The following is a 14,045-nucleotide window of genomic DNA, read 5'->3' on the forward strand; positions in this document are numbered from 1 at the left end:
ATCTCAGGACATTTTCCCAAAGAAGGGCTGAACCGCTGTATCAAACCAACTGTATCAAAGACATCTTGGGGATTTTTTGGGTTATAACAACTAGGGGTCATATGGGTGCAAAATACTTCAACCTAGAAGAATTTTCTGAAATATCAAAAATAGAATGAAAATGCAATAGGTCCCAGTCAGAAAGTGAGAGATCTGGAGTCTTGTACAGTATGTAAACCTTTTGGTAAAAAAACAAAAACAAACGCTCTTCACACTTCCCTGTGGAGCTTTGACAACTTTACGTAAGGGAGAGGTCAAGGGCAGAGGCCATGACGGTAAAACTGGATTTACGATGACGACTGATGAAAAAATATCTGAAAAAAATGCTGACCTTGCATCCTTAACAGCTTCCTGATACTTCAACACAAAGTATTTCATAGTGTTGTACAAGACTTCTAATTCAATGGCTCTCTGTTTACAGTCAGCTTTTCTTGGTGTCAGACTTTTAAAGTGGAACTCAATTTGATATAAAGTATTAGAGATGGTAGTTATTGGTTTTGCATTGCCGTCTGTGTCCCACATTTCCTCTTGACTTCAGTTTATCACGTTGCATTCATTTTGTCTCACTGAACTCAAAACTGGTTGATTTTATGTCCTTATGTGTCGGCCTTGCAAGTTGTGGCTCACTGTCAATGTGCTGGTTCAATGTAGTCTAACTACATTTTATAAGTAGTCTTTTATATAATGTGACAGACTAATTTTTGGGGTATTTAGTCTTAGGCAAGAAGTTAAACATCATTCCTCATACATGCCCCTTATGCAGACTCTTCTGCTGTGACAGTCAAAAGTCAAGGAGAACCAGTTTTGGAACGTCAAAGGAGAGAGCTTTGGTTTCGACTGAGTTGACTGACTGACACGGTATGTGTTTTGTCCCTTGAGACAACAAGACAGTGTCTTGTCCCTTGGAGGTGTGACTCTGGTTCCCATGTGCAAAGGAAGGTATGACTGAGGTCTGCATAACCTTAGTTTACGTACTCATTCATTAAAAAAATACTAAAATCATACCATGCATTTCAGAAGATTCCAAACTACATTCAAGCCTCAGGTAGGCACTGCAGGCGTTAGTGTCAAGACATGAATCTCATTTATGTTCAGGATATAGTGGATGATATTATGCTAAGCACAATGCACAAGGCACAAGTGGGAGTTGTACCTGCAGTGCAACTTAATGGGCTTTCTCCAAATGAGTTTTTCCAGAAGTTTAGCTGTCTCACATACCCCATCCATTTTTCATTTGAATGACTCCTGTCAGAATGAGGTACTTTCCAGTCGAACTTCAGAGAGCCTTGCAGACACGAACAACAGTAGATTGCGGTAAAAAAGAGAAGAAGAGTATAGTATATTAGAAATGTGGCTACTGCTGTGACATGAGGAATAGCCTGCGGTTTTACCTGGGTGTGTATCTCTCATGTTGGGGAGAAAGGCAACATAAAACAATCTCTTCTCTCTCTCTCTCTCTCTCTCTCTCTCACTCTCACTTGCACCTGTGATGGTAGCACCACACCAAGGCAAGGGACTGTGAGCTACAATGAGTCACTGCTAGCATCAGGTTTTCTGACACCGCCCTGCCTTTGTGTTTTTTCTATCCCAGGCCCAGACTGGTTTCTGCTGGTGATACCCTGCAGCCAATGGCCACACCCTGTTCAACCAGGCATTATTCATAGAATATATCTGGTCTTCAGTTGCATGGAGAGGTCTGGAAATTTCCAGGAGAGAATACCGGATTGAGAATTGTGCGAAGATACGTTTTTTTAATTTGTAAGAGGCATTACAATGGCCAGTATGAGTCACATTTAATTTAATGATAGGAGAGTCTAGTTGCACACATTTAATAAGCTGCTCTTCATGTCTTCATGTAATAGTTGAAAATTGTTGTTAGCAGAATTATTTTGAAGTGTAAGATTAAACATCCTCATAAAGTAATAAGACCTACTGTGTCTCTGCTGTTTCTTTGAATAAAACCTCTACCTGCAGTGTAGCAGGGTGTGCATGGCTCAAAGTGCACATCAAGCAGGGAGTTTGCCCCCCGCTCCACAATATTGTCTTTTGTGTGACAACTTTTAGTTTTACAATTAAGCACGAATTTTGCCTACACTAGGAGGGTGAATTTGACGTGAGGTTTTCAATTTGAAATGGGATTTTAATGGTGCCACATGATCAGGTGAGAAAGTGGGTGGTGAAGGGATGAAAATGTATTTTGGACTGGCAAATGGGAATGCATACTGTTTTTTATAGTTTAATCTCTAAATTAATCCTGAAATGGATCTAGATTCTCTTTAGAGTGCAAGTAAGTGGTTGGACATGTGTTTTGTTGTTGTTGTTGTTTTTTTAGCTGTTTTTTATTGTTGTTGTTTGTTTGCTTGTTTTTCTATTTAGAACAATAAAATGTTTCAAGGCTGGGAGGCTGATGCATATTTTTCTCTTTGCCTGACTAAACTTGATATTGTTGCTCTGAGTTGCACAGACAATAAAATTGCTGAGACAGGATGAATCATACTTGTGTGATTAGTGTGATTAATTACATTTAAAGTGTAATTATGATAAGTAGCAGCATTTTTTTTATTTCAGTCAAGCATTAAAAGAAGGAGCACCAGGAGCCTCTTATTAGGTTTTTTGTTTTGTTTTTTCTCCTCTACTGAGTCATTGACTCTATTTTGCCCAACCAATTAACACTTTTGCCAGGTCTGGCTTGGTTTCATGCAGATCCCAAGTCTCCACTTGATTCAACTCCACCCAAATGAAGAAGGCTGATTTTGCATGCCAGATCTGACAGAAGCAAGTCTTGACACATTAAAAATATTCAACGCTTCAGTGAGCACAGGGAATTTTGCTCACTCCAGTCCAAACAAAGGATTTATTGTGTAACATTTAGGACACAGTATCCTCCGTAGATAAATCTTTCTTTTCTGCATGTTTGAATGTAAAGTATATTCAATGTCAGACACAATAGTGACTTTAAATGGGATATTTTCTGCAATGTACTGTGTGAAATCAATACTGTGCCTGGATTTTATGCCATTTACAGTGCATTGCTTGTGGTCCTGTGAGTGTACAATCATGTTAAAATAGCCAGGTTTCTTAAGGTCTCTTATGCAACAGCAGTCTGTTTCCACTTAGGCAAAATGAGATCATACTATCCCCCAAAGTTGTGCCTGGGCACCACTTGTGGAGTGTAGAAAAGAGAAAGGTGACACCTGGTGGTCTTCAGTGGGAATACATGCAAAACAGTACATGGCACTTAGAATCAGTATTTTATTTTCCATATTCCAGTATATTGTGGTATTTTGCCAGGATCTGCATTTCAGCAGGAAGAATATATGAAACACCAGTCTACCTTAGGCACACTCAGCAAAAAAGGGATAGAAATAAAGGTATAAATCTGCTTTCATTAAGTGATACCTTGACAAATTACATTTTAGTTAGGAATATTTCTCTACATGTGCCACATTATGGAAAAAAGTTTCTATATTTTTCTTTAAATTTCCCTAAACTGGCTTGATAGTATGGAGCCAAGATCTAAAAACCTGTATCTGAAAGATGAAGAAGTTGAATATGTGTATGTTGACTACAAATGTCTTGCATTGTTTATGCACGTAATGACTTAACATTGCTATTGTTTTTAAACATCCTCAAATTGGTTTTGTAGGCACAAATATCTTGACACTTATACGACACCTGCATTATTTGTACATACAAAAAAATAAGTTGCACAGTTGTAATGCACATTTGCAACTAGTGACACACATGTGCAACTTCATCATTCTTTTCTGGTTTTTGGTTATCAGATTTTGGCCCCATACTTATTAAAGCCAGCATCCATCATTGAAGGATCACCACTAGCTGCAAGCTAGGCAACTGAAACAAAAATGTCAAGGTATCCCTTTAAGAGGCAAAAGTGCTTTTTAAAAATATTTAGATTTTTTGGAAACTGCCTTGTATATAGCCAACTTAAATTGACAAGCCAATAACTGTATTTAACAGATGACTATAGGAAATTATTCATCAATTATTACTGCCTATTGTCAATTATTAAGTCAGTTGCCAAATCACCTTAAAAAAAAATATGTTTAGGGGCAGCACAAGTCACAAGTGAAATGCAGTTTTACTGAATTTCCTGCACTTCGGTATCAACAGTGGAAGACACCACCCTCCCATCGATAACTTCCTCCACAATGGTCCTCACCCGCCTCTCGACGTGGGGTTTGTGCTCTGTAGAGATGCAGAACAAGCACAGTTAATCATGTGAATACAGAGACTGTGGTAGGACCCTAACAGTAACTAATTGTTATATTAGAAGATTAGATTCTCTTTGGATGGATGGATGGATGGATGGATGGATGGATGGATGGATGGATGGATGGATGGATGCATGGACCGATGAAGATCAGTTGAGTGAATATTATTATCTTCGTCTAAAAATATTTTGTAGTATACTTTTTGTAGTATAGTGTTTCTCACCTTCCACCTTCTCCACCACCTTCACCTGGCTGATGACCACGGCCCTTTGGAAAGAGCAAAGCAACAACATAGTATTATTATCATTATTGTTATTATAATTATTATAATTATTATTATTACTCTGTAAAGTATATCTATTGCAAAAACCCACTGGTTTATTTGTCAGTGCTTATCATCCACTCCTCATTATCTCTAATCATCTCACCTTCTGTCTCTTCCCTTTATCAGCTTCCCCTTTTCTCCCCCCCCCCCCCTCTTTATCTCCCACCTTCCCATTTTCATTCTCACTTTGCACGCGTCTCTCCCTCCAGCAGTCTCCTATACTCGGCGATCTCCAGCTCCAGCCTCATCTTGATGTCCAGGAGCAATTTGTAATCTGTGGCTTGCTGCTGGATGCTGATGGTCAACTGCTGCAGCTCTGCCTCCAACGTATGGATGGTCAGCTGCAGCTGGCTGAGCTGCGCGCTGTATCGACCCCCGACATCTGCCAAGCTCTGCTCCAGGTATTGTTTCTGCAGGACAAGTGGGAGGGATGTAAAATTGAGGGCGTGTGTGTTTTCTGCATAATGGAAAATGTTGAGACTGCATGAAATTGTTTACATGGTGTATCTGCACAACAAGTGCTCAAAAGAGAGATGCTTCTGCAACTCTGTAGAGGATACTTCTCAGAAATGTATCGTCTTGATCAGGTTGTTGTTACACACCTTGCTTGGTGCTTGCCGTGTTAGTTGATATTAACTGGTAATAAAGCCTGCTTCAGACCCTGAAACACTGGGAATATATGTGACACCTTTCATCTGTTGAAATTGGTTTGTATGATAGATTGTGGCCCACCTGGGACAGCATGGCTTGGAGCTCAATCTCCACACTCTGGTAGGTCCTCTTCAGCTCTGACAGCTCTGTATGGGTGGTTTTCACCTCTGTGCTGCTGGTGCTGATCTGGGTCTGCAAAATCTCCACCTTTTACACACACACACACACATTAATCCCTTGATATCCTCACCTGTTCATTTTTTCAGCATAATCTTTGTATATTTCTGTGTAACATTTTGAGCACACACATGACAGCGCCCCCCCATCTCACCTTATTTTGGAACCATTTCTCAACCTCCCGCTGGTTCTTCTGCGCCACAGACTCGTACTGCTCCCTGACCTCCTCCAGGATCTTTGTCAGGTCGGCAGATTCGGCGCAGTCCACCTCGACGTTCACAGCACCGGTCTGCTGGACCCGCAACAGCTGTATCTCCTGCAACGGGGAAAATGGGACACTTTGAACTCCTGCCCTTCCATGGGTGGAAGAGTCATGACAGGCGCCATCCACCCCAATAGATGGCGCCATTGCACTTGTTAGTGAGAGAGTAGCCGTGTGAAGCCAACTTGTGAGTTCTTGCCCCTCCTGGCAAGTCAACTCCTCCAACCCCCTATTGAGACAATTATGTTAAAACAGAGTAATTTCTCTGGAATGGAACACAGTTATCACCTCCTCATGGTTCCTCCTGACATACACCAGCTCCTCTTTCAGACTTTCTATTTGGACCTCCAGGTCGCTGCGGGCCAGAGTCAGGGCGTCCAGGACGCCGCGGAGACGGGCCAGGTCGGCCTCCACCATCATACGCATGTTCAGCTCTGTCTCAAATCTACAGAGGGAAGACAGGTGGAGTCATAGAGGCTATATATAAGTGTTGTTTACTGTAACTTACTGTACTGTACTTCATTACCATGGATTGTATGTTAATGTGTTTCTTTTAATTCATAGCACTTTTGTGACTTTGTAAAGAAAAGAGTTACACATATATCAATAGTTCTAGGAAATTACCAAATTTTCTTCTAAATTTATTGAAGACTGTTGTCATATATCATAATGAGATGATGAGGGGTGTAGCAAGTGTTTATTTTGGCTTTTTTTGGTATCAGTGTGAAATGAAAAGCATGAGACAACAAAAGGCGGCAAACCTACTTCATTTTGAAGTCGTCCGCAGCCAGTCTGGCGTTGTCCAACTGCAGGGTCAACTGCTGATGATCTGAAAACCTCCTCAGGATCTAAAGGAGAGAGAAAATCAAAAATGATCTATATATTCATATGTGGGATTGTATTCCTGTACAGATACATGATACAGGGCTACGCCTAGTTGAGTTGAAAAGGGACCCTCTTGGGGTTATAACCACGATCTGTTGACATAATGTCATGTATTTCTGATAACATAAAGCGCCGTTAATGTTCATTTTAGGCTTCTAGATGATAGACATTAAAGACCCCATGAAATGGCATCTTTACTTCCTGGATTTGATGCCTTTCCTGTTGAAACAGGATGTTGGGGCGGGACATAACACAGTGAGGGATCATTCAAAAGTTTAGCAGTTGCTGTGACCATTGACACAATATACAGTATGTGACTTATATTCCTTGGATCTGGATTCATCAAAAGACACATTTTGTTTGGAGCATCATAAGAACAAAATGACCAGCCTAGGCCTACTGGAGCCTTAATGACAGCAATTAAAAAAACAAATTGGTAGACAACAGCTGGACTATTGAGGCTTTCAGGCACTGTTTGGACCAGAATTTGTGTCCCATCAGACAACACAGGCAATATTATTGTATTGGACCTTAAAATAAAATAGTGCATGAGTGGTAGCCTACCTGAGCCCGGAGGTCAGAGATGTTGCCAAAGAAGACAGTGAGGTCCCTGCTGTAGACGGGACCTTTCTTGTCATAGAACTCTCTGATCTGCAGCTCCAGCTTCCTATTGGCTGCCTCCAGGGAGCGCACCTGCACACACAAACACACAAACTCAGGACATGGCAGCTTCATCCATCCGCATCTGAGCATGATGTCAGACCAGTAAGATGCCATGACTGTGAAAAGTAATGCATTATTAATGGGTTTTCTTAGCTTTGTCTCAGTGGCTTGAAATGTAGGCTGTGAACTGCTTCAAAACCACAACAACATGTGAGTCTCGGTCAAAATTTTAAGAAATATACTAACAGTTATCCTGAAAACTGCACACATTGTAGCCTAATTACATTGCATGCTACTCTTAAACTGGAGATTGTCAGATTATATGACATTGCAGAAGATATGCATTGGGTATAACCTGTTTTTATAGGTGCATGAATTCCAACAACCTGTTGCAAAATGTTACATGGAATACAGATTGAATGTTAAGTGGCCTGTCAGTGAGATATTGATAATTGTAGATGCATCCAGTGTTGTGAGTTAGGGTAGCTACTTTTTTGTGATTACTTTTTTGTGGTACCCAACTTTTTCGTAGCTTAATCCGTAGCTTTTTCGTATCTTAATCCGTCATTAGGTACTTTAGGTACAAAACAGAATGTCGTTACTTTCATACTTCCATCTCATGTATTTATTAATTTATTTATGTATTTGTTAGCGCAAAAAATAAAAAATAAAAAACGTGACTGGATATTATTAAGGTAAGTAACGGAATAATGTAACTAATTACTTTTTAAAAGTAACTGCACAGCTGTAAAGATACCTGCCAGTGTTAATAAGTTCACCCATCAGTCATCAGTGATCAGTGAGTTAATTTAACACTTTTAGATAGTTTTGGACAGTTAAGTCACCAATCGACACTTTTCACTTGGCGTACTAAAACTGGAACATGCGCTGTGCGGATAGATCCATCATCATCATCATCATCATCATCATCATCATCATCATCATCATCATCATCGTGGTTACCTTGTCCAGGTATGTGGCCAGGCGGTCGTTCAGATTCTGCATGGTCACCTTCTCGTTGCCGCACAGCGCCAGCTCGCCGTAAGACATCCCCCCGGAGGAGAAGACGCTCTGGGAGATGCGGGTCCCGTGCCCCCCCGCGCCCCCGTACACACTGGGCGCGCGGCCGCCGGACATGACGGAGGCGGAGGACATGCGGGACCGGAGCTGCATCCCGGCGGTCATACTGAGAGCGCTGGAGCCGCCGGTGCTGCGGGAGCTGAAGCTGCTGCTGCTGGCGCTGGTGCGTTTGTAAGCGGCAGACATGATGGCGATAGATGGACGGCAGACTGTTAGTCCCTCGAGGTTGACTGGCGGTGGTTTACCCGGTTGGAGATGACAGGAGTCTCTACCTGCTACCGGAGTGAGCGGGGCATTTTATAGGATTTGGCGAGAGGCAGAGGTCACGTCATGTGCCAGGCAATGTTAGGTATGGAGATAATATGTCTTCCAAATGGGTGTGTGCTCTAATAGACACTTTGAACATGAAGTTTTTGACAGGTTGAATATCTAGTCAGGCGACTATCAGACTGATAACAAGACGGATAATAGAGATGATTGAGATAATTGTTTTCTTCTTTAGGCTTCTTTATGTCTATAACACTTAGAGGAGGTTATAATAACGTAGGGTACATTTAACAGGTTGAATATCTGGTCAGGCAACTTGGGCTTCTCTGGAAATTCATCTCAGCCTTAGGCTGGTGATGCTGGCACTGATTGCATACGTGGCAATTTGCCTGGAATCTATTTTTGTGTTTGACTGTGACCTTAAATGACAGTTTATTGGAAACAAGCAGAACATACTAAAACAATTAATTTAAAGACTTTTTTTCCCTATTTTTTCCCTTCTGAAATGTGCCCGCTATAATGTAGATGAAGCCAATTTCCCCTCATCTAAAACTTAAGGTAGTCTCCAATGAAAAAGCTCATCCTCCATTTTCTGCAAAGATTTCAAAAAGAAGGTGTAGGCTATTCATTGTAGCCTTCTAAATTTGTGTAAACCTGAATTAAGCTAGTCTCTCATTGCAGTTAGATCACTTCATATTAATAGTATTAGTATTACTTAGTGTTTGAGAGGATTCCTCGTAGGTAATTTAGGATTATTTTGACAAATTAAGATTGTCCAACATCCTTGTAACCTTTTTTGATTTTCAATTGTAGGCCTTTGGTACATTTCAGCATAGAGGTTATTCACCCCTCCTTTACTCTATTCCCTTATATTGTGTTATTTTTTTCTTTTATTTTTTTCTCACTGTGAATTTATTCAATAATGATACAGATGACAGTACTAGTGTTGGTGGTAGTACTAATAGCAGTAATAGCAGTATTAAAATGTGTTTTTGCAGTTTGCATACTGCATTGCACTTCTAATAAAACTTTACACTTCACAATGCAATAATTTATACATAAGCCAACAACAACTTTCACAGTACTAATAATATTGTGCAATGCATGCCGTTTTGGTCCACTCCCCTCTCTGTCACTACCTGTCTCGTCATCATCATCACCATCACCATCATCATCATCATCACCATCATCATCATCGCCATCGCAATCTTCTGGCTGCCAGCTTGTTTGCAAAGGAAACATGTTGCCACTTGTGTTTCTCTCATTCAGTGTACGCTCACACACTTCACAAATGATCATGGCCTGACTGCATACACTCTTCTCCATTCAGACGTTTTTAAAGCTCTCCTCTCCTCCCAAGTATACTTGGCACAAAGTGTGAAACAAAACCTTGAACTTTTACCACCGCCTAGACATTGAGGACAGGATTAAAGAAACATTTCAAGGCAATGTCTGGGAAACCGAGATGTGTCTTTTTCCATTGTGGGCTTCTGGCTGGGTTCCTGCCTCTCATTCACTTTCTGTTTTCTTTGGGATAACTAAATTGCCTAGTTCTGTTCTGTCATGCTGAGCAAAAGAGTTAGACAAAAGATTTAATAGCTGCATGCATGAATAGTGTTGTTTTTTTTAGGAAGGTATAAGTTTCTTACAAATGTGAGTGTGAGCTGTGCGTGTGTGTGCTTCAGTGTTACTCTTTTACTCCGTCCCACACACCCACATCTGAAGAAGCTCTCACGCTCGGTTACAGAAAGATATGCTGGACCAGAAATTCTTCAGAACTCTCACCGCCACACACCAGACCACAAACATGCACACACAAGCACACACACACACCTTTTCACAGGAGGATCATCTAACAGGTTAGAATAAAATTTCCCTTATCGATATATTGTCTAAATGTCAGATCAAACTACTGTCACACACACCCATCAGTGAAAAGTGAAAAATAACAATCGGCAGTTGCTGGCTCTCCATGGTTGAACGTACTTTCAAAATGCAAATCTGTTACAGATTGCTGGGTATTTCGCAAAAATTTTACTCAGTAACATAATCCATGAAATTCTTAAAACTCATTTTTAATTTTTAGATTTACAATTTTTATACTGTAATTTTAATAGGTTTATTATCATCTTTTCCAAACATGATCAATAAAGTTTTGATATGTGTAAAATTATGTTTACATCGTAATCTTTGATTTAACCTTCTCCTCTTTTGTTTCTGAGCTATCCAACAAGTATTCTCGCATTTTGTTTTCAAAGGTTTTCAAAGGTATCTGCGGTCTGACTGCTGTGTTTATATACTGTAAAAGTATAATAGGGGTAATTTGTAGAGGTATTGTGAGAGCTTGAGTGCTTTTGCTGTCTGTTTCATCCCATCCATAAGAAACAATAAAGATTCAAAAGATGTATACTATTATTAGGTATTATAAAGGGACACATGTCTGACATGTCGACCTATCTTGACGTCCTCTTTCACTGCTTACCTTGGGGCTACACATTGCACTTTTTCTATTGTGTGTTTACTGTGCTGTGCTGTGTCAGAGGCTACTTTTTGTTTATGTTTTAAAGCTTGTATCTGTACGTTAAAAAGCATAAATGCTGTGCTGTTAGTGGGAAGTTTTCCCAGTGGACCTATAAAGTAATAAAGTATCAGTCAGTGAATGGCCCTTTCTTAAAATGTGTGAGTGGTATTTTTTTTATTTATTTTTTTACAAATTTAGTGGTTGTAATTGTGTATTTCTAGGGACATCGTTAATAGCCAAGGAACAAAAGGTAGAGCAGATAGACAGATAAACATCTAGAGCAGCGCTGATTGACAGGCAGGGTGTGTTCAGAAACAATTATAAAGAAATTGTGGTTGGCCGTTTACTCGACTGACAGCATCACTCATCAAAGGCAGCATGAGAAAATCATCACAGAATAGAGTAAGAATGGAGAAGAAAAAGAAGCAGAAGAAGAAGAAGAAGGTACATGGACAGGTGGTTATGTTATGTTTGTGAGGACATGATGCGGGCTGCCAGGTGAAAATAGTCAGAGAAGAGAGATGGGCATCAGGAGCAGCCCTTCTTGATAAAGAGGGTGTGTATACATCTGGGCCAGATAAACAGATTGCCTGTGTGTTGAATGCTTCTCAGATTTCACTGATGGGTGTATGTGTGTAATTTGCATTGGCATTTTGCCGACGTGCCAGTCAGTCTAGCAAGATGATTTATGACAGTGTTCAGCCCAGACTAATGAGTGTCTCCCTACTATAAGCTTACAGGTCTCCAGGAAATCATAAAAAAGTTCTTAGGCAACATACCATCAACTAGTAAGATCAAATTACTGAGTGCATGGTTCAGTTTACTGTACACATCCTCTCAGATTTGCTCACAGCACTCTGAGGTATTTGGTTGCACTTATTGTAAGTTGCTTTGGACAAAAGTGTCTGCTAAATTATGTAATGTAATGTAATGTAATGTAAGGTATGAGTACTGTAGGTCTATGCTTGTACTGTACATACTCAGATGCATGCACATCTGCGATATCATGCTGTTAACCATCATTCATCGTTTATTAATTGGAAATTCTGCACATGTAAAAAAACACAGATCATTATACAGTAAACCACAGTTCACAGATAATGCTTCCTTTACCATTTTAAGAGACTGTGTTCATGTCATTCTCTGCTTTACTAGATAGTACATAGACAGTACTGACAGGAAAGATCCGGTCTCAAAATCACAATGACCTTAGTGTCTCACACACAGCGATCACCCCAGGCAGCTGAGCCACCTGACCATTTGGTGTTGTGGTAGAAAATCTATATGTAAACAATCCTAATGTTCGTCACGTTCATCATAATTCTCACTAAGAGGATAGCATGTACGTCATCTGGAAAGGCCACTCGATCCACAACATGATACGGAGAAAGCAATAATCCTCTTCACCAACTCACTAAACTTTGCTTCCCTGTTCCAAATTCTGTATGGTAAACTAGCATACATGTATCCATTATCCAGCATTACTTTTCAAAATGACCAAATGAAAAACTGTCCTCCAGAGCCCATGCAGTATTTTGACTGTTATTGATGTGATGTACATGAATGTGATGTTGTGTTTTAATTGGTGAGACCAAAAAACATTTTCCTGCCTTGGCAGGAAGCTGTATTCTATTCCATTCTATTGTCTGTGTCCTGTCCTACCACCTGTAAATTGTTAGAAGAATAGCGTCATCAGATTGGAAGAAGCCAATTGGTAGCTTGATCACACTAATGACAAACCTGCTCCCAGCTCCCCATTGCCTTCCAATTCAGGTTTCACCTGAATGGCACTCTCCATCGATAGTATGAGGAGTAGCCTAGTTACATCAAATCCTATGTATTGGTAAAAAAGAAAAAAAGAAAAAAGCTCTAAAAACAGTATTGAATTTCTAATGTAAACACATTGACTAATTTTATTGTTATTGCAGGGCAAAAAAGGCCTTTCCAGGTAAGTGAAAAGCATAATGATGTATCCATGAATGTAAAGTGGTCCATCATTTCCTTTACGCACATCCTCTCCATCCACCCATCTCCCAATCAATCAAAAGCTCCGTAATGAACACTGTTATCAGCTGTTGATTGTAGGCCATATCGCTTGTGCCAAATTTGGCGTATAAAAGAGCCGATGTCCTTAACCCATGCCAGAAGCATCACACTTCTCTGATTTCATCGCGTGCAGACTTGACCCCATCTTCACAGGTACAGTAAGTCAGTTTAAGTAAAAAGAATTCATACTTTGGTTAGTTAATTATGTTCATTTAAATATATTTTTTTACCAGAAACCTTCTGTTTTTTCTGTACACAGACATGGCAGGGAATGGAATCCTGGTTTGTGCGCTTGTGGCTGCACTGCTAGTGTCTGGCATGGCCTCTCCCCCAAAATCCCCCTCATCTGGAGACACTACAGAGAGCGGGATACTACGGCAGCTCCTGGCCAGACGGGAGAAAGTGAAAGACAACAGGGACTCAGTTGCCAGACAGGAGCAGGCAGGTCAGGCAGGTCAGGCACGCACGGCACGGATAGAGAGGATGCCACACCTGTCGGAGGATGAACGCGAGGTTATGACCAAACAAATTATGCAAGCAATTTCAGGTATGTCGTGGGTGTGGGTGTGAAAGTTGTTTTTTTGTGGTTGTGCATGTGTAATTCACTTGAGTTGAGGCAGAGAGCCAAGAAATGTCCAAAGTCATTGCCATAGCTGCTCTATTGAGGTTTTAAATGTACTTTGTATTTGCATTTTAAAGCCCTTTGTGTGGTTTAATGCAGGAATGTTTTGTTCGCAGAGATAATGAACTCTGGGTGCATGTCAGACCGGGACTACCAGGGTTGGGTGGACTTCGGACGCCGGAGCGCAGAGTAGAGACACAACAATGCCAACAACTGTAACACTGATAAGATTTTAGAGCTTAGACATACTGCGTTTTGTTTGGAATTTATAC

At 40.6% G+C, this 14,045-nt stretch overlaps 2 protein-coding genes across 3 annotated transcripts; one reads left to right on the plus strand and one right to left on the minus strand.

The window, feature by feature from the left end:
• Positions 1-3,277: 3,277 nt before the first annotated feature.
• krt99 (keratin 99) lies at positions 3,278-9,925 on the minus strand. 2 transcript variants are annotated; one of them, XM_071537144.1, is made up of 10 exons: positions 9,724-9,925; positions 8,201-8,589; positions 7,139-7,267; positions 6,455-6,537; positions 5,978-6,134; positions 5,582-5,743; positions 5,332-5,457; positions 4,786-5,009; positions 4,498-4,541; positions 3,278-4,248 (listed from the first exon to the last, which is right to left on the minus strand). In XM_071537144.1, exons 1-10 carry the CDS (start codon positions 9,908-9,910, stop codon positions 4,142-4,144), a joined length of 1,608 nt encoding a protein of 535 aa, XP_071393245.1. In that variant the 5' UTR covers positions 9,911-9,925; the 3' UTR covers positions 3,278-4,141. The 2 variants fall into 2 exon arrangements, with proteins under 2 accessions (XP_071393245.1, XP_071393244.1); XM_071537143.1 differs by having other exon boundaries at positions 8,201-8,592.
• A 3,487-nt stretch (positions 9,926-13,412) lies between these two features.
• Positions 13,413-14,022, plus strand: LOC139658946 (cholecystokinin). Its single transcript, XM_071537151.1, has 2 exons — positions 13,413-13,698; positions 13,890-14,022. Exons 1-2 carry the CDS (start codon positions 13,413-13,415, stop codon positions 13,964-13,966), a joined length of 363 nt encoding a protein of 120 aa, XP_071393252.1. The 3' UTR covers positions 13,967-14,022.
• Positions 14,023-14,045: the final 23 nt, after the last annotated feature.

The sequence above is a fragment of the Centroberyx affinis genome, unplaced genomic scaffold (genome assembly GCF_046629955.1).
Source record: "Centroberyx affinis isolate AG114_WGS23_722 - 3 ecotype Tasmania unplaced genomic scaffold, CSIRO-AGI_Caff_v1 ptg002986l_1, whole genome shotgun sequence".
Taxonomy (NCBI): Eukaryota; Metazoa; Chordata; class Actinopteri; order Beryciformes; family Berycidae; genus Centroberyx; species Centroberyx affinis.

Coding starts and splice junctions, on each gene's coding strand:
- krt99 (XM_071537143.1), bottom strand. CDS start 9,910: ATGGAGAAGAGTGTATGCAGTCAGGCCATGATCATTTGTGAAGTGTGT. Junction 8,593..9,723: donor TGATGATGATGACGAGACAG/GTAGTGACAGAG, acceptor TCACTCCGGTAG/CAGGTAGAGACTCCTGTCAT. Junction 5,010..5,331: donor TCCAAGCCATGCTGTCCCAG/GTGGGCCACAAT, acceptor CTTGTCCTGCAG/AAACAATACCTGGAGCAGAG.
- LOC139658946 (XM_071537151.1), top strand. CDS start 13,413: ATGGCAGGGAATGGAATCCTGGTTTGTGCGCTTGTGGCTGCACTGCTA. Junction 13,699..13,889: donor AATTATGCAAGCAATTTCAG/GTATGTCGTGGG, acceptor TTTTGTTCGCAG/AGATAATGAACTCTGGGTGC.